This window comes from Amphiura filiformis, chromosome 10 (assembly GCF_039555335.1).
Source record: "Amphiura filiformis chromosome 10, Afil_fr2py, whole genome shotgun sequence".
In the NCBI taxonomy this organism is placed as follows: Eukaryota; Metazoa; Echinodermata; class Ophiuroidea; order Amphilepidida; family Amphiuridae; genus Amphiura; species Amphiura filiformis.
Window position 1 is genome coordinate 21,276,074 of NC_092637.1, and position 21,112 is coordinate 21,297,185.

At 36.2% G+C, this 21,112-nt stretch overlaps 1 protein-coding gene across 1 annotated transcript; it reads right to left on the reverse strand.

The window, feature by feature from the left end:
• Positions 1–2,112: 2,112 nt before the first annotated feature.
• Positions 2,113–6,952, reverse strand: LOC140163246 (sulfotransferase 1C4-like). Its single transcript, XM_072186644.1, has 7 exons — positions 6,925–6,952; positions 6,363–6,539; positions 5,489–5,613; positions 4,325–4,568; positions 3,782–3,876; positions 2,477–2,720; positions 2,113–2,219 (listed from the first exon to the last, which is right to left on the reverse strand). The coding sequence occupies exons 1-7, from the start codon at positions 6,950–6,952 to the stop codon at positions 2,113–2,115; spliced, it is 1,020 nt and encodes a 339-aa protein (XP_072042745.1).
• Between the last annotated feature and the right edge of the window lie 14,160 nt (positions 6,953–21,112).

A 21,112-nucleotide genomic window follows, 5' to 3' on the forward strand; every position in this document is an offset into this window, starting at 1 on the left:
TTTTCTAATGAATTAAATATTGGTAAAATTGTACTCCAATTAAGTACAATGGGTTGTGGCTATGTTTTGTGGCTCCTGGAGACAAGGATACATAATATGCCGCCCCACCAGTTTTGCGCAATTACCACTAATTTGGTTATAATCAATTTGAATTTTGGTCTTGGGAACGGTCTTTCAAATGACTTTTACTTGAAGGTGGCACATAATTGATCTAGGGGCGCCATTGGCTTATTCGGAATAAATGATTGAGCTGTAACAGTTGACATGTTGCCCGTTCACGATTGCAGGTTTACCACAGTAAATTATGTTATTTCCCTAGTCAACTTTATTTTAGAAAATCTCCCCATTTTGTTGTTGTTGTTTTGCAAATATAGATGATTTGAAAAGCTAACCATATATATTTTGTGGGGAGTACATTTTACAATTATTTTACAATCTATCCAAACGCTTTTATCACAGTTTCGCCGCAGAAAACCTTTGAAAACCAAAGGGTTCAACATGACAACATCTACTACCTATTCCAGAAAAATACAGCACTAATTTTCTGGGATTAAGAAATATATCATCCTTTTTGCCATATGAAACAGCTAACTATTTTAAAATTAGTTCTAACTGGTAATAAAAGTCAAATTTGAATAGTTTTCCAATTTCACGAGAAATGGGCCAAACATGTGCAATTTTGCATGATTTCTGACAATTTCAGTCACAAAATTTAAAGACTGGGCACAAGTCTAACCATTCAAAGTTTGATGTTGATAATTACTTGAATATAAAAGAAGAATGTGTTTTCCAAAAATTAGAATGCATAAACTAAAAAAAAGTCTTAGTACAAGTCTTGATTGTTACAGCATTCGAAAACCACCCTAAAACGCATCTTTTTGGCCCTTATTTTTTTTTAATTGCCAAATATTAAAATTTGACTTTTATTGCCAGTTAGAACTAACCAAAGGATTATGGTTTATCTATGTTTCTTTTGGCAATGCAGGATAATAATTTTAATCTAAAAAAGTGTGCTCTATTTTTTGTTAACAATACGAAGTGCGTTAAAAACTATAAACTCAATATGGCGGTGTGTTTCAATCACAAAAAAGGGGAAAAAAGAAAAGAAAAACGCCGATCACATTACAAGTGGTAACACTGAAAAAAGTTAGTACCACAAAGCATCATTTTCATGCTTTTAAAAACTGCAAACAATATTTCAACGATACATTCCTATGTGTGCAATATAAAGCCGAGAAACATGCATAGATATTTAGCATTTTAAAACCCAGCTGAAAACGTTGGGGGTGTGTTGCCAACAAGTTTTTCGATTTATAACAATCCATTTTTTAGAATAATGCATTATCTACTTATTTACTCAGCTTATTCTCAGGGAATATTTCAAAAGTTTGATGACATCTTATAACTGAAAGTGCTTTCGGTAATAGGGTGCTGACTCCTTCCCTCAGTTCCTGCCTGTAAGGTTTTTTACCAACATAATCGAACTTTATGACTACATCCCCTAACGAAATGACTTTCTATTTAAGGACACCATTGAACTTTTGGTTGGTTCTCCAATATACCATCAACTTAAGTAATGCAATATCACACACACTAGCAGCATGGATACTGATATTGGACTCTGTCATACTTGACATTTGCTTAAAGAGTTACCTTTTTCAGAGTCTTGGTTAGCAGAGACGTAGCTTGCGACACCATCACGGCGTCTTCATTCAGCGTAGTGTTTACGACCTGCCCGCCATCTACAATGATCTGCTGACACTTGACCACCAATCGGGTGGTCATGTGACCGGATGATTGTAAACACTACGCTGAGTGAAGACGCCGTGATGGTGTCGCAAGCTACGTCGCTGCTAACCAAGACTCTGAAAAAGGTAACTTTTTAAGGAAAAAATCACACACACTGTTCCAACAGGTTTAAACCAACGTCTTGAGGCTACGTATACTTGTTGGCAGAATGTTCGAATTTTTATGTACTTTTCAAATTACAGCATAATGTTCAGTTATTTATGTAATACCAAATGTTACTTAAATGTCTGAACATTTGCTAACTGCATCCCAAACAAGTTTGTACATATTATGCCATCTTGCCCAATAAAGGTGTTACCGGGTCTAGTAATCAAATGTAAGTCCACTCCCAGCCAATTTTTCTTGTACAGATGCGTCAAAGGCCTCGTTTTGTGCTACAGTGAAATGGTTTCGCCAGTCACCAACTTTACCTATAAAAAATGAAACGATGCAAATGATAGGTCAAAATTATATGATATTCTTATTGGGCGTGTTACCGGGTCTAGAATCGTAAAGAATACACTTTCATTAGCTTCCATAAATTATATATCTTTCGGGTGAGTGGCTACGTACCATAATAGTAAATACACCATCTTCTGTATTTACGTAGATTAAAAAGTTCGAGCTTATTTTTTGCGTATGGTTAATATAGAAACGCTGCTAAGGATTTGTAAATGTTGCAACAAACCTTTCCTCATAAAAGCGCCCTTCTCTTGTTTTTGCTTCTCAAGGGTGACACCGTCGTTAGCAGCCTTTTCCTTCCTTTGTGGGTCAAGCGGCTTTTGAGCGACACCAAACATCAAATCTGGATTGGTCATGGGGTTTTTCTTCATGCTTGCAAATGAACAGTGATCAACGATACGGTTGATGACGTCATCAGATAATGTGTAGCCCAAGAACGTGGCTACTTTTTCTACAACTGCTTTTAGGTTCTATCAATGAAAAAATATTGCTGAATTTTTATTAAGCAATTTAAATCTGTAGTCATCTCGTAAAGGAGCAAGTTTCAAATAACCACCAATAGTGTCTTCAAAATGTATGCTCAATGAATGTGTATTCACATTTATGCACTGGATTATTTAAATGCGGGCTCGACAAATGTGACCATCCATCTCAAACCGCTCGTAAAGTCGGCAAATTGTATTTCGAGTTATAGTGCAAAATATGCATAGAGGTTGTATTCACATTTATGCACTGGGTTATTTAATTGCGGGCTCGACAAATGCGGTTCTATCTGTTAATGTGTTCTAGTTTGGTCATAATTTTAGATTTTGTGATAATATCTGTTTACAATGCCGTTTCTAGAACACCCCTTGTTTTTCTATAACAATATGCTTGAGAATCCAAGGATCAATTAGTGCAAGACATAGTTGAAATCGTCAGTTATGACTGACTGTATCAAAAAGATCTAATGGTAGTTAGAAAGATGTCAGAACTTTGCATAGGAGTTTACATTAAAAAGCCGACCTATTTTCCTTCCAATTGAAAGAAAAAATTATAACCATGCCATTATGCCCTCTGACACTATAGTAAAGACTGGCTGCGCCTCGGTGAGTGGACTTGAGCGGTTGGTGGGTGGGGTAGACCAATATCTGTGGGTAGACAGTAATACTGCATAGTCGGCCTACTTGTTGGTGACAGGGAGGTGCTGGTTGGTGACGTATGTAACTTGCCTAGTCGATAGTGTAGCTTGCCTTTGGCAAGCTCTGTACTAGGAGTGGTATTATTTTTTTTACAGAATGGTCTAACCATACCAGACAGGGATTTTTTTACAAATCATTCACTTGCTTGGGTTTATTTTACTCAGGGATCACTGGATCTTCTAAGGTACTGCGAGGGCTCTGATCAAGAGCTAATACTGACTAGAAAAAAACACGTTCCATTATTATAGAGCAGTTTATAGATATCTCGGATTCGTCTGTATGTGTTGTTCACCAAGCCTATTATTATCGTTAAGCATGCAACGTTTATGTTATTATTAATACATGATTACCTTTTTCATTTCTTCAAATTTCACAAACAGAACATTGGGCTCATGTCGTAGATTCCAGTAGAATAGATAATGCTCCCACCATGCTCCAAAGGTAACTGTAAGTATGAAAATTAATTTCATATAAGATAAGCAACAACAAACATTTGCTGCTTTAGCGGTTATGATATCCACTTTAGAGGTAATGATCCAGGGTTCGATCCCATGATTCGACTCCTTTTTACAAAGAAAATTTTATATTTTCCTCCAACTAATGCTACGTCTTAGGTACGGACCGAATTTCCGTGTTTGCCTAACAATTACCCATGAGCCACAACTGATGCACATGCGTATTGCCGTGATGTAGGTGAACAAAATAACCCCCTCTGTTGATTGGAAATCATTACCAATTATTGAAACCAATCACGTGGCATGTCTCCGACGGCCACATACAGATATTATTCACACAATACATTTACAACACAATACATTGGGTTAACTTAATGGGAAATTGTAAAAAAAAGATTAAATTCACCCAAACAAAACAAAATGAAATTAGAGATTTACTTTTTCCAGTGTAAAAATGCTCAAAGAACTCATTCCAAGACTTCGGTGTGGGCAATTGTGGGTTCATAATATGAAAGTGGTAGTACGATACACACAGATCTTTGGGATTCCTGGCAACGTATACTATCCTTGCCTTCTTCTCTAAGACGTCTGGTGGTAGTAGATGACCTGGTAGGTGTGATTTGATGGTTCTTGGAGACTTCATTTTATCGACGATTGTATGTACTTCCGGAACTTGTAGGGCCTATTCAAAGAATATAAGTGGTATCGTTAGTTTCCAATTGGACACATAAAAAAGGATGAGATCGCTTTTCATTGTTCATTATCCATTATCATAATTATTCATGTTATTATGTAAAATGTTGTATTGGCTTGAAACACGATTTGATAAAAATAATTTGAACAAAATGTCCTCTACAACCGAATCACCAATAAGACGAGGTGAATCTTAATAATTTCTTTTAAAGAAAAGTGCATGTTATTCAAAATAATGAAAATTAGGCGAACACAAAGATGGGACTCGAGCAGGAATTGGAAACTTACAGCCATGCACTTCTATTAGCCTTAAGTACGATGACCTATCATGCCTATGGAGGCTTCAGTGGCGTTGCCAAAGGGGGAGGCAGGGGGGCACTGGCCCCACTTGTGTTGATCATTCGGGGGAAATCGGGGAAGGGTGCTATGCCCGCACCTTACACTCCTAATCAGACTCCATTCGGGGGAACTGAACAACCTGCCCCCCCCACACACACACACACACGTTTAATGTGCTGCGCACGCGTATAGTAAGCTTTTCATTGTCAACTAACTTGTCAAATATGTTTCAAAGCTGTACAACAGTACTGTACAGTTGATCTGACACACACAAAATAACCACTGGCGATCAGCTGACATGTCAAAATATGACCTCTTCTATATAAACACTTTAAAGAAATAAAGGCGCACTTGTTTTGAGCACAATTAATAAAATCATGAAAGTTTTCCTTTTTAATCTTCCCAATTTTTAAAGTCTGATTTTTGTGTTACCAGATGGATTTCACCATTGCCATTTTTTGGTTCAGTTATCAATTATGCATGTCTTAAAAAATGTAAACATCTTAATTTTCATTATATTTTTTGGGCTGTCCAACTGACATTCCTTTTATTTTAGAAACAAGAACGTACAACTGAGCCCATAAAGAACTTGAATTCAAGGAATGGTACGCGGAAGAATGTATGAGACTTGTTGAGTTTCTCCAGGTCTCCTTTGTTTGCGATGGCTGACACTACTTCTTGAATCCAAGTCGTCCCTGTTTTGCAAGAAACCAAACAAACAAAAAAGCAAGTTTATCATAATGTTATTATTTCAGCGTATTATACCTGCTGCCTCGCAAACACTAAATTCACGGCTGTTCTACTAGCAACGCAAACCTATGACAAATTCCGCTGGTTTGCGAGCTATATAGAAATAGAGGCAAGCTATCGATTGGTTGAATATTTATAATTGACCAAATGATCATGTAAATTAAGACGACATCCATTAGACATCAGTGATTTTTTCAAAGAAATCTGTTATTTTGATATGGGGACGGCTTTTTGCAATTGTAATTTTGAAATTAATATTTATTGTCAATAATGTAAATAATCATTACAAACTTTTCCATTTGATTTGTTCGTTTAAAATAATGAACCGCCCTCAACATACGAGTCTCACGCTGACGTTGGTTCAGGAGTTCATCACCTAGGACCCCTGCTGTAATTTGCGTAACATAGTTGCTGGTTGAATCCAGTGGTCTAAAATATTGGACCGGTACATAGGATAGTAAAAACAAAAATTCCTAAAAGATCTATACATATAATAATAACATCACTGCCCTTCTCCATCTGACTCATTATTAGCTCAGTTGGTAGATCCGATGATCCGAGGGACCCGGGTTCAAATCCCGGATGGTCAGTAAAAAAATTTTCACTAGCTGTCATTTATCTATGCATTTCTCTCAAAATAATCCTATCGTTTATTCTATAAGAGAAGAAAGTAGAAAGAGGATATTTACTTTACCTGCTTTGGCATACGAAACAACAAATATATCCTCTGGTCGTGCTTCCCATGTTTCCATAGCTTGTAGCAACGACGGCGTACATAATCTCATTGGATACATCACTCCTTTATATTCGTACATTACTACTTCCTCTTCTGTCTGGGGGATAGACACGGCCTGTTCCACAAGCTCTTTCACTGTGTGAAAATCGCAGCAGTGGAATAGTGATATTGCAGATTTTGCAAATAATATTAACCTTTTTAATATTTTCGATCTTAATTCATGATTAATAATAAACAATGAAAATATCCGGCATGTTGATGATGCTTTTTGCCAAGTTGTCGTCTCAAACCCTTGGTACTGAGCTTTAAATTCGCCGGTTGCTGTGCTGACATGCGCCACATTTGTAAGTAATAGTTTTGTTTACATAGTATTTATTTGACGATAAATAAATAAAAAATATGATTAATACTTTTAAGTATTAAAAGTACACGTATTACTGCTTAAAAGTAGTATTTTTTAATTACATTTATTGTTTAGTATTGATCTTCTACCAGAATCGTCTAGATACGTTTTACTTACTTCTTTCCGATCCAAGGACTTCTTCCATTTTCTGTCTGTAAACATGCATGGTAAAGCAATAATATTGTTTAAAATAGCGGGTAAGGATATGATTTTTGTTGTATTTCACATGACAAATATCAACTCATTCTTGAAGTGTTACATTAGGTTTGTATAAAATAAATTTCATCTTGATAAAACCACCTGATCGTAAACGTGACTTATGGAATGTAAAAATCTACAAGCAGTGTTTTGATGCGGTTATGGGAAGCTCGATGTCGCCGGTTGTCGCGAACTTTTTTCCGAATTTCAGGAGCAGCAAGCCATAGCCACAGGCCCCTTATGGTTAAAGACCACCAATAGGCCTGGGCGATACATTGAAATACGACGAGGAACTATTTGTTTTCATGGCATTCGAAAAGACTGCATTAAAATCGCTGAAATTGATCAAGTTATATAGCCAAAAAGTACTTTTTAGAGTTTGATGCTTCAAAATGGTACATTTTCTCTCATTATATGACATTTTTGATGTAATAGTACCAAAATTCATACGCACGGCTTCGGTTTTTAGAAAATAGTCGCCCTATCATATTGTAACTTTCAGCTTCGAGGGCGCACTGTCATTTTAAGGTGTTTACGGTTCAGTGCGTTAAAACAAGAAAAGTCTCAGGTCAACCTATGTTGAATTTTTGATCATTTGGCATCTAAATCATATAGTTTCACCTGATATTGGTGACATTGAACTGTGAGAGTTCTGAATATGAGAAAATTCCACCCGAAATTAGGCATTTTCCCATTGAAACACGTGTAATACATAATTAGTGGTATTTAACCTTATGCTGTTAAACCATACGGTTCTAGAAACGTTACGTGGATGAAATTTATATAGTGTAAAAGAACCTTGATACACGTTGATAAGCTACAGGTTTTGAAACAGGAAAAGTCACAAATATAGACCAGTATTCAAATTTTACTTCTAACGACCCTTTTAATCACCAGCTGGGCGTGGTCCGCAAACTGTTTGATAGAATGAATATTGTTTTTTCAGAGGAGGACAAAGATCATGAAGAAGGCAAAATATAGCACGCACTTAAACAGTGTGGCTATCCCGAGTAGACTTTTAACCATTTCAAACGCAAGACTGATTGTAAACAGGCTAAAAAGCTGAGCAAGAACAATTAACACAAAAAAATGTTACAAATTTGACGGAGGGCTGATGACAACAACTTTAAAGCACTCATATTAACAATTTTGACACAAATACATCACGTCCAACCGCACTGACCCGTACACCCAAAATTCATTGGATTGCCCGTTGGTTCTACAAGCAATGGTTGCCTACAAATATACAACGCTATTTATGAGAAAAAAAAACTTAATTATAATACCCACATTAGAATAATCTGACATATCTTCCAGAAGTTGACAAAATAGGGAACATCACTGTTCTGAAACATCATAGCAGAGTGCATAATCATCTCATTTAATGTGTCTGATACTTAAGTTACTATATCCCTTCACTCTTGTTGTTCCTAAGCTGCTGTGAACCACTGATTGGCCCATGTGGGTGTCTTTTATAGTGCCCAGGTGCCTATATAAGTTTTTGACCTGTGCCACTCCTCGTGGGCTATTGTTTACTCTAGCATTTTATATAAAAAGACAAAAGGAAATGATTTATTACCTTCTGGTATTATTTTCCTGAATTTATTCGAACCCAACGTGTTTTTAACTCTGTAGAACACAAACAAGATACGAATATAATGGGCATGCATGTAAAGTAAGTCAATGTTTAAAGTCCAAGTTCACTATACTATGTGCAGACTACCAATGTTCTCATGGCAGCTATTGCACTTACCCACTTCTGACACTGAACAGTCGGTAAGTATTAGCCTACAATTTAGCAGTGTTATATGTGCATGTACATAATTATATAGGCCTGTATACATGTAAATCCCCTGATAAGTTCAAAAAGTATAGTATTGTTAGACTGTCCATAGATTCCCTCCAAGATGTAGGATCGGTCGGTCGGATCTTTTAAAAATAGTTTTGTTACTAGCACTATCATGTTTTGGCTATAACGTTATAACGTTAAAACGTTATAGCCAAAACATGATAGTGCTAGTAACTTGATAAATATCAAAATAGGTGTATAGCGCTGATAACAAGCTGAGTTGTTTAACTTTGTGATATTTTAGTCTCAGCAAATAATGACTATGCACTATGAGGGCAGATATACTACATTCATAATTTAAAAATACTTATTGGCAATCCTAGAGTTCCGCAGTCCATTTTGACATCATACAACAGGCCCGGCGCAAGGGATTTATAAGTGGTGCGGCGCTAGAAATATACTATCCAATTCGAGAGTAGCGAGCTTAGCGAGCCGAGCGTGTAACGGCGTGTGGTCCATTGGCCCGCTTTAGGGCCCCTGGAAAATTTTTGTTTCTGGATGCGCTTAGAGGCCATTTCCTGTTGTTTTTTAAACAAATCTGCGGATATTCTAGGCTTAAGTTAACACCAAAATAAGGTCCCGGTTGCGCGAGAATCACGGAAAAGAAAAACTCACTCTATAATTATAATTTCCCCAATTTGCAATGGTAAATATGCAGATTAAGAACTTCACATTATAAAACCCGGGAAAAAAAAAGGGGGGGGGGTGGTGCCGCTGAGAATTTGAAAGTAGACCCATCAATATATACAAGGTGTCCCATAAAAAGGTTACATGTAGAAAATGAACCGCATTTTGTGATGGTACAACAAAACAATGTCAATTTTTCAGATATTATTTTATTCATCCTTTTTGTAATTGTCAAGTAAGTTTCACTTCTGAATCTTAAAAGCAACTTAACTTATGAGCGCAAGATGACGGGGGTGTCAAGAGTGGCTAACCATAGTTGAGCACAAGCACAAGTTATTTTAATTTTTTTTTTTTCTTTATTACTTTTTATTTTTCTCTTATTTTTTCATGTTGAACTTATTGCACAAAAGAAATATATTGACAAATTAAATATTGTCCACTGAAAATAAATCAGTCTTAGAGCTTCTGACTCTTGGTGATAACAAATGAAGGAAGATGGTCATTAGAGAAGCACACGTTTTTGGTGATGGCGTTTCTGCACGCTGTATCTCCTGTCATGTCTTCATGCATTTAGGCCTTTTTTATTTGTTGAATTGATCCCTGACACTTAGCGAGTATGAAACTGCAAAGGTCATCCAAGGTCAAAGGTCAGGTCAAATTTAAAATTGATCTGATCATGCTGTAACTGAGGGAAAACAATCCCTGACACTCCCACAAGTATAAAACTGCAAAGGTCATCTGAGGTCAAAGGCCAGGTCAGATTTAAAGTTGCTGCGATCGGCCTAGGCCTATACCACAATATGCTGCCGAAGTCACATGGTTCAGCTATGGTGCGGTAACCGCTCTAGTGTTACACTATTAGTGTGTACAATTTTGTTGGAAAAAGTTTGAATTATTTTTAAAATGGACCATTTTCCACTAACATTACTTTTTTTTTAAAAAGATGAGCACCAGTAAATTATTTTGCCCATGCAGTATTAATTTAACCTGCCCATTGCCCAAAAATGGCCACCATTATCATGTAAATAATTGTGCTTAAAAATATCCATACCATACAAAAATGATTTTAAGTTCCGTTAATACAACTTTTAATATAGCAGGAATAAATATCAACGAGTAATTTCCACACAAAACCTGAACGCATATCGCGCATTTATGGAGCCCATAAAATTCAAGTTAAAATCTTGATTTGAAATAAATTCACTTTACTGTAAGTCAAGAGTCGTGGGAAAATTCCCTTGTATACACATTGATGGTTGTTCATCACAATACACAGTAAAAAATATTTTAAACAACTGTTTAAAATTTTTAAACAACACTGTTTACGCCGGTCGCTCTAACAACTTCTGTTCAAAGTTTAAACAACCTTGGGTTGTTTAAACTTTAAACATCCAATTTTAAGCAATTTTTTAAACAACAGTTTTTAAACATCTGGGTTGTTTAACTTTAGTTGTTTAAATGTACACAGTTGTTTAAAGTATTTTAAACAACAAATGTTTAAAACAAACAGTTGTTTAAAGCTGTTTATGGCTGTTGTTTAAAACATACATAGTTGTTTAAACTTGTTGTTTAAAAATTTTAAAAATGTTTGTTTGTTGAAATCAATTTACTTGGGAGAATTGGAAAGAAGAACTGACTGTAAAACATGCACATCAGCCCCATGCATCTGTGCATGAGCAGTGTGAATGTGATATATTCAGAGGTAAGTGTTTGGTTTAATGTTTGATGTGGTTAAGCTTACACTCACACTGTAATTGTCACGGCTGTATATACTACTGCACAGCTTGCATCATTTAGCATGTACAACACACAACTGTGTGTTCATATAATACTCTATCACATCAAACAATATTTAAACCAAACACTTACCTTTGAATGTATCAATTAGGTCTGGCATTTCCCACTTTTGGAGCAAGTCTATCATATAGTCATCCGCCATGAGGATGAATCTGACCCTGATTTCAAGGAAGAAAACCCCTCTTTTGCAAAATTCGATCTTTTATAAACAACGTTGTTTAAAAGTTCTTTTTTCGGTATTATTCATGAATTAAACACACACTGTTTAAAATTCAAGGACTGTCTTTTAAACAATGTTGTTTAAAGTTTGAACAACATCGTTTTAAACAGCGACATTTTAAACAGTGTTTTTGCTGTGTATGAACCAAAATATTATTGATAAGGCTGAAAGTCAAGACATGTTATCTGTTCAGACTCCCTGTTCATGGTCTATTATTCATGTTCAAAGCAGAAATAATGTTAAACGAACTGGAAATAGTTTTGTGCAACCTACAGAGAATACGTGTGAATTTGTGGTGACAACATTTTCTTTAATACAATTTCGGTCATGACGGAGGGCATATTATCAGTTTTCCTTCAAAAATGGCGTTGTTTTGTTATCAGTGAATCTAAAATCTGAATTTAAACAGTTAAAATTCGCCAAAAGTATGAATTGATTTTGTATTATTTGGCCCGAGCAGAACTATAATTACTAGTATTGAGTAGCATTGGTCTACATTAGGCTTACTATGACCAATAAATAGCATCATTATTTTGTAAGTTGATACAATTTTGGTAATTACGGAGGGCATATCAGTTTCTCTTCTAAACAGTTAAACCTAACTATGAATTGTTTTCGTATTATTTGGCCCGAGCAGAACTAATTATTACTATACTAGTGTTTATTTTGTTCTTTTTTCTTAAACCAAACTTGGTCGGATCAATCCTGCTGATCCGAGCCGTGGCTACGCACCTGAAATAGGCCTACCCGTAATAAAGCTATCCATCAAATTTTAAAGCTGAAATAGCAAAATGAAGCCCAATTTTGTTTTGCAAACTTTGATAATTGTCCACATTTGTTGCCACGGTGACCCTTTGAATGAAAAAAGATGCATAGGCCTACTTAAAAGTTGCATATATTCACTAATTGAAAATCTTGCTCGAGTGCCTGTTGATCACTGCTATTATAGGTCACATTTTTAAAACGTTGTATATGCAAAAACACTACAACAACTTTTTTTAGTATTAGTGTTAATTTTTTTTAATTGCTTCTAAATAGGAGAAATATATATATATATATTTTTTTTTTTTTTGCTTTGCTCAAAACTGGTGCGGCGATCGCCTGACCTGTCGCACAAGTTCCGTACAAATGAACTACGGGAACACAATATGTGAGTGGACGCGGCGAATCAGCCGTAAACTCGGCAAATTGTATTCTGAGTTAAAAGTGTAAAATGTATGTGAAGGTCGCATTCATAGGTGTATCAATTCGTTGCGACAAGTATCTTATCAAACGCTGTTTAAATCAATCAATAATACTACTGCTGAAGAGGATAATGAGCTTCTACCTATTTCTATAGAATAGTTCTTGTCTTTGTTTGCTTTGGCTAAATCCTGTTCAAGTGGTAGATAACAAAGCATTGTATTTTGTCTAGGTATGTATAATCAACAATGAACAATGAGAGGATATTTCTGAACCTCGTTGACTTGGGGATGATTTGAAATGATCGCCAATTATGACTGTTGGATATTTATTACCAGAAATGTAGAAAAAGGGACACATGTAGAACCGATAAAAATATAATTTTGTCGAAGGAACAGAGTTCAACAATTCATAACCCCGCTTTTGGATATCGTTTGAAGTCAAATGATATACCATTTTAAAGCTTATGGTATATATTTTCTAAACACGAAATAAAACAAAATCGGGGGTTCCGTGTGTCTGCGGTGGGGACAGTCCCTCCTTTTAATAGGCATTTGGGTATTTTTGCCGCTTTGCTAATTTGTCTTTACGTAACTATGACTTTAATGGCCTTCCATATTTGGTTCTATCTTTTTGGATACGTTTTTGTCCCTGATGGCCTTCCATACTAGTGGAACAATAATTTTTCACACCTATAGAGTGTATGCAATAAACCAACCGGAACGGTATAACAATCGAAATGACAGTCATGTTGGAATACAGTTCTACGATAGCTGAAGATGACAAAGGTACAGGTCTCTAGATCGATTCAACAACCATTCATACATATCACATGTTTTATTGTCCTATTATCATGCGAATCGCCCCGTGGTAGGACAGAACTAAAAATTAGAAAAATATTGATAACCTGATCTAGTTTCTTGTGTTATTCAGATTTAAATAAATAAAGAAATTAATAAAAAGATTTCTTTTATTATTTGTTCAGCTAGCGGCTGCATGCACCATACATAGGTTGTTTTTAAATAGGCCCTTAATTGCAATAAATAATATCCCTGAGAATCAAACATCTTGCTTTGATAAAAAAAAATAATATCATCATGGATGTTTAAAATTGTGTTATCCTTGATTAATGACAATAAAATTATTGTTTAATAAAATATTGAAAAAATAAGGTGGTCATCGGATTTCGAACTCGAGTCCCCGGATTAGGATTTCAATGCGTTAACCATTACACCACGGGACTCGACTGTGAAATAGTATATTTATTATATGAATTGATGTGTCCGAAAAGAACAAAAGAATTGTGAAAAACTTGATTTTTTGGCGAATGGGGTTCGGAATTTGTATGTACGGTATTTCAGAAATTGCTAGGGTATAATTGGAAGTGAATCTGAAAAAGTAGTGTGAAGGTGATAACCAGGTAGACCTGTAGCAGTGTCTAAAAATTCTGGATCAGTATGATTTGCCACTTATTTTCGCTATGAAATACCGCGTGAAATGGAAGCAAAAATATTTGTTTATTACGAACAATGATTGACTGTAGGATTGGTGGCCCTTTTTGAATTAATGAGTTGTCAAGATATTTCACCTGGGACTGTAATTAACATTTAGTATGGTTTTAGATACATTTAGTACCCAGCGAAAAATAACATCGAACAATAGAAGTCAAGTGTTTTAATGTTAGCTGTAAATATAGTCTCGCGGGAGCATCTGTTATTAGTCTTCTTTATCAGTCTTTTTTTTTAAAACTTGCTGGTCACGGCTATCGCGTGACTCTAATAATAATGCTGTTAAGGGTTATTCGGATAGCGACGTTTTCACGTACTTTTTGTGCGACCCGAGAGCATATCAGACATATCGAATTGCATTCAAATACGAGGAATGTCCTTCTGATATCAAATTATTTTGATTTGTTTTGAAATTCGCGATATAATACACAGTTTATGGCAAATTAATAGACATTGATAGTTTTGAAAGTTGACAGTCCTCGAAGTATATTAATCTAATGATATGTACTTAAAATGTATGTAGCTTGGAAGAAAAGCCGTCCATCATATGAAAAGTTTGACCTTTTGTATTGAAGATATAGATATCTTTAGTGTGAACATGTTTCTTGATTATCGTGACGTAAAATGACTGTTACAAACATCAGCATCTCAGTTGCTGTTTACCAACAAAACCAAGCCCACGGTACCCTACACAAACTGCCTATACCGATTTTGAGGACAATATCGTAGTCTCTTTATGTACCAGCGGTCACGTATGTTTACGTGACAAAATAGTACCATCACTATGCATAACGAGTCAGAATTACTGAGTTAAATCGGTAATAAAAATACAAAAACAAATCTAAATAAGTAACTCTATCACACGTTTTAAAGGTACGGCAATTATAACAATCTATGAAAGAAATACTTACAAATAACTTCAGAAAAGTCTGAGACGTTTTTATTGCGGCATCATCTGCTTTATTTATACGAGAATCACCTGCGCATGTTCAAGGTCCAGCTCATTACGTATTCAAAGTCACATTTTTGTCTGCGCATGGCAGTTTCTTTTACATCGTCCAGTTCTTACACAATGTCCCAAGCTCACACCTCAGACCTCAGTTTTGCGATCGGAGTCGGCCTCTCTTAAGTTGGTACTCTCAGACAAGACCAGATAGAACTTTATATATCAGCTTGGACGGTCATACAGGGTGTCCCAAGAATATCTTTGCCAATTTAATCTGTCATCAAAAATACACCTCAAATGCAACATCAATACTGGTATGAACAAAAATGTGTGCTATTTCGTTGATAATAGTGAAAATTAATTTTGAATGTCTTTCTCCACCTTCTTTATTAGTGAAATTTCGACGGAAAACATTGTCTTCTTCTGTATTCTTTAAAATGTTTTTACTGTAGGTTTATATGTTAAATTTGGTCAAATAATTGATTTTCTCTATTCAGAGATACCATGTTCAAATTTGTTGTTGGTTGCTGAATACTAGAGTTATGAATGTGCAAACATATGGAAAGGTTTCTATACAAAAACGGCTCTCTTATAAACCATCATGCGCACAGTTTCCACCTCGGTAAACCTGAGCACACATTTTCGTCCTAGAGCTTCCAAGCAGAGAACAACCAGCAATGAACGTCTCCACCACAGTCTTTGATTACACTACATTGGATGCATAGCAATGTGAGAGCTGTGGAGAATGGGCCTCTTTGATTGTTTTTTGTCGAAACCTCAAGTGTTCCCTTCATCCAATCAGATTTTTTTATATCAAACGAAAGCTAACACTTTCCTCTAAAAACATTTTTCGTCACTAGGTCAACAGATAACGCAATTCAATGTTATAGCAAGGCGAATGTGGAAAATCTGTTGAAAACTACCTATCCAAGCAGATTTTTACCTATCCAAGTGTTCCTTACAATATTTTTCAAATTTTATGTCATTAAATGAAAAAGCACACTTATATTGTCCATAATACTAGCATCACTAGAAGGAGCAATGGTCAATTCTCTTTAAATTACAAATATTGTGCAAAAAGTTACTATTTTCGCCTGTTTTGTCATACGGTTGTAAATTCAATGAACTATGACTTTTAAAAAAGAGCGCTTACAGATTGATATGATGGTAGAGGGACTTTTGGGACACCCTGTATTTACGTTTATATAAACAGGACAAAGATCAAAGTCTAAGCCCTTTAAGTGCCCAAACTTGAGCTCAAAAGAATTTTGTCAGATAAAAATTATTATTAGCATGTGTTTCCTACTTGGTTGACAAATCCGTTGGATTCAAGTATATTGAGGAAAATATTAAAGGTGAGGAATCTGTTTCTTTTTCCAAATACCATATGTTGCTAGAGTCAACACGACATTTTCAGCACTGACTTTGGCGCTTCCTGCAATTTCATTGGCTCCTAACTGATTACATAAAAAACTATAACTAGACTTAGCTGTGGTCTAAGACCACGAACACAGCCGTGCTGTGACCCCTTATTGACCTTTGACCCCAAGATATATGAAAGTCCCATAGACATTGGCTAGTGTCAATGTACATTTGCATGTGGCATCACTATGCCATGTTACTTGTGGCAGTAGGGGCATTTTGAAGGTATTTCGTTTTATACCGGAAGTGACCCCTTAATGACCTTTGACCCCAAATCTGTGTACACCCCATATACACTGGGTAACACCAATGCATGTGTGCAAGTGGTATCACTGTCCTACGTAATGTGTGGAAGAAGATGCATTTTATAAGTATTTCGTTTTATACCGGAAGTGACCCCTTAATGACCTTTGACCCCAAATTAAAAAATACCACATATACACTGGGCAACCACAATTTATGTGTGCATATACCGTTACTGTCCTACGTTTTTCTTAGCTAATAAAAGATTTTGAAGATATTTCGTTTTATACCGGAAGTGACCCCTTAATGACCTTTGACCCCAAATCTGTGTACACCCTATAGACACTAGGTAATTACAATACATGTGTGCAAGTGGCGTCACTGTCCTACGTAATTTGTGGGAGAAGATGCATTTTAAAGGTTATTTCGTTTTATACCGGAAGTGACCCCTTAATGACCTTTGACCCATATAAAAAAAATATCACATATACACTAGGTAACTGCAACTCAGATGTGAACATACCGTTACTGCCCTATAGTTTGTTTAGCTAATAAAATTTTTTGAAGGTATTTCGTATTATACCGGAAGTGACCCTTAATGACCTTTGACCCCAAATCTGTGTACACCACGTAGACACTGGGTAATATTAATGCATGTGTGCTAGTGGCGTCGCTGTCCTACGTAAGTTGTGGGAGAAGATGCATTTTAGTTGAAATCACGTTTTTGACCCCTATGACCTCTGCGTGACCTTTGACCCCATGAGTTTCATGTAACTTGTAGGTGCACGGTGAATGATCATTGTGACTAAGTTAGGTCAAAATCGATGTAAGCATGTGAGTGCTAGAGCAATGTAAAAATTGACAGAAGAAGAAGAAGAAGAACTAGATCTGGTTACAGATCTGGACCTAGCCAGGGCCGGAAATGCCAGTCTTAACTTAAAGTTTGACCTTTGACCGGCTATTATGGACATCTCACACCATTAATGGTGCATCACTGTAGCATGTAGGGCTTTATCCATCTTCCATAGGCTGAGATACAGCTACTTTTCCGTAATTTTAAAATTTTTTTTGCAAATTTGACGTTTTGACCTCCTTAATGACCTTTGACCCAAATATATAAAAAAACCTCATATACACCAAAAAAATGCATTGTTACAGTCTAAATTTAAAAATTTACAATACTTAGTTATGGAGATAAAAATTCTTGAAGTTATTTAGCTTAAAACCGGAAATGACGTCTAAATGACCTTTGACCAACAAAATAAAAATACCGTGCATATATCGGGTAACACTAATGCATATATGAAGTTTATATTACTCTGGTCTGGTTACGTTTTGAGATTTTAAAAAATGAACATATTTGATAATTTTTGGTTTTTGACCGGCAGCGACCCCTTAATGACCTTTGACCCCGTAACTGTAGACACCCCAAAGACCCTGGTTAGTAGCGATGCATGTGTGGTAATGAAAACACTCTGCTATGTAATTTGTAAAGACAGTGATTTTTTGAATATTTTAGCATTCTCACCGGAAATGACCCCTTAATGACCTTTGACCCCTTATCTGTGAACACCCTATAGACACCAACCCAAGTCAAGTCACATGACCTAAGCATGTTACCATCACATGTAATTTGTGGAAGAAGAAGCATTTTGAAGATATTTGGTTTTATACCGGAAATGACCCCTTAATGACCTTTGACCCCAAATCTGTGAACACCCTATATACACTGGATGTAGACGATGCATATGTGCAAGTGACGTCATTGTACGATGTAACATGTAAGAGAAGAAGCATTTTGAAATTTGTTGCCAGAAGAAAGAAAGATCCGATAGCATCACAAGACCTAGCCGGTGTCCCGGCTAGGTAAAAAGAAAGAACATGTAAGAAAAAAGACACAGCCGTGACTAACGTCACGGCTGTGTAACAGGTGCTATGTACTATAACAACTTAAAACTTGCTGTGTGATTTCTCATGCGCTCTATCAAATCATTGGGATCCAAGACTGACAAATGGACCGTTCCATTTAAGGTTACGTTAAATGGGACGGGGGTGAATACATAGACAGACATGGGTCTATGGCTCTTTTCCAAAAAATGTCAGCGACACGCAAGAAAAGTATATAACCTAAACTGTTTTAAAAATCAAATATCGCATTATGGTACTACTACTACTACTATAAAATCGGGAAAAAATATAGACCTATTTTAACCAAAAAAATAAAGGTTACTCCAAACAGTTGTGGAACGTATAATAACAAAAGTTCCAAAAAATTCAACAGGTCCGAAGTAGGAAAACGGACCCGGGTCCGGAATTCAATGACGTACGGACCCGGGTCTGTAACACCAGCGAATAATATGCATCAACAAATAATAAATAATCAAGATACTCTTTTTCCAGAAAATAAAATCATAAATTAAATGTTTATTAAAATACCTTTACAGACACAAAATGGAAGAAGTCCTCGGATCTGAAAAACGTAAGTCAACTTCAATATAAATTCAATATAGTGTAAAAGATTTCCGTTCACATGCACTACAAGTGTGCATATTAAAGTTATCACCTTTGGCAGAGTAAAAGTACTTATACTGATGATTAATTAAAAACACGTGATTTGGGACCCATTTTCAAAACGAATAATTAAACAAAAAAGTTGGAGCTATTTTCATTTTCGCTCCCCGTGGAACCAAAAATTAGACTTATGACGTCACATTGCTATCTCTTTACGCATAACTCCATCGCCGTACATTTTCCTGAATGTGTTGTTTGCAGTCACGCATTTTCCCACCAAATAAGGGTGTGGGTCTCCATAGCTTAAATTAATCCGCTCTATAACGACAACCTACTGCGATAATTGTCTAGCTCAGTTTTAAGCTAATTGAGGTTTTTGCCTGAATCGTGTCTCTATTAGCATTTGCACGTCATGCTGTAATAAGTCACTGACCAGTCATAAAGGAGATTTTGGGGTTAGTTTGGCAATATTAGTACAGATGGTGAGTTATGCTGGTTTCATACTTTCCTGCCGCTTGCCGCTTTGCCGCTCTGAAGATGATTTTACTTCACTGCGCAATCTCACTAAAAACGCTAGCGATGACCAGCGGCAAGCCGATATATCGATTACTCCACCGCTTTGCCGCGGCGGCAGCACCGCTGGGAGTTGAATTCAAGTCAACTCGGAGCGGTGCCGCTCTGACGTATGAGAACAAAATACGATTTTGGAGCGGTGCTGAGCGGCAAGAGTAGCTTTCAGAGTCATGCCGCTGCCGCTTAGCGGTGTGCCGCTCCGCTTGCAGAAAAGTACAAGCGGCATGATGAAGCGTCATGCCGCTCAGCGGCAAGCGGCAGAAAGTATGAAACCAGCTTTAGGCTTTTTAACACCTGAATTCTTGCCTAACTCAGCTAGCTGCTTGTCTGACGATTTTGCTCTGCTTCATAGGCCCAAGTTATAGGTCGAAGTAATATCATATGCATCTGCTATATAATCACCCTAATCCTTTCTGATTATTCCTTTTAATTTGTATCATTATCATATGTTATTATCCAAAGATGTGTTTATATGCATGCTTTAACCATACCGTATTATGTACTTTTTCTCAAATTAGTTAGGAAATTATCACAGTAGATGACGGTAAGTTACTATATACACCAGGCACAAAACCCGTCAGTTATAGTCATATCTTTGCTTGTTAACAAACAATAATATTGGAATACTAAGTATACATTTTGTTAATTGACCAAGATATGCGCCTTCAAACCTTCAAACCCCAAAATCAAAAGTTGCAATTTCAACGCTTTTTAATGGGAACGCGTCGTTGTGTTGGCACAAAAGCACAACGGGCCAATCAATAAAGAACAAAATGTAACAGGCACATTTGAAGCGTTAAAATTGCAACTTGTTAAAATTGCAACTTTTGATTTTAGGGTTTAAGGGTTTGGAGGCGCATATCTTGGTCAATTCTTGCTCGATTCTTATGGACAGGGTGTTAAATGAGAAAACAAAGCCCAATTAACAAAATGTATATTTCAGAATAATCCAAAATCAGGTTGTTGAAGAGCAAGGATGACTATAACCGACGAGTTTCTTCTTGTGCCTGGCGAAATACGGTTAATTTTAACATGATTTGCATATTATTGGATTATATTGGACTTTGCAACGTTATTGAACGTTGTGTGCATCTTTACACACAGTTTCATTATTCCACAGTTAAATATCTTATTGAACAGAGTGAGTTCAATATAGAGGATGAAATCGCAATGCACGAGTATAAAGGAGTGATGTTTCCACTGAACGTTATTAAACCGTCGGTGCTACA

Excerpts from the sequence above, each read along its gene's own strand:
- LOC140163246 (XM_072186644.1), bottom strand. The coding sequence starts at position 6,952 with ATGGAAGAAGTCCTTGGATCGGAAAGAA. Across the intron at positions 4,569-5,488 it reads AGTTCTTTATGGGCTCAGTT|GCCCTACAAGTTCCGGAAGT; the intron begins GTACGTTCTTGT and ends TTCTTTGAATAG. Across the intron at positions 2,220-2,476 it reads GGGCGCTTTTATGAGGAAAG|GTAAAGTTGGTGACTGGCGA; the intron begins GTTTGTTGCAAC and ends CATTTTTTATAG.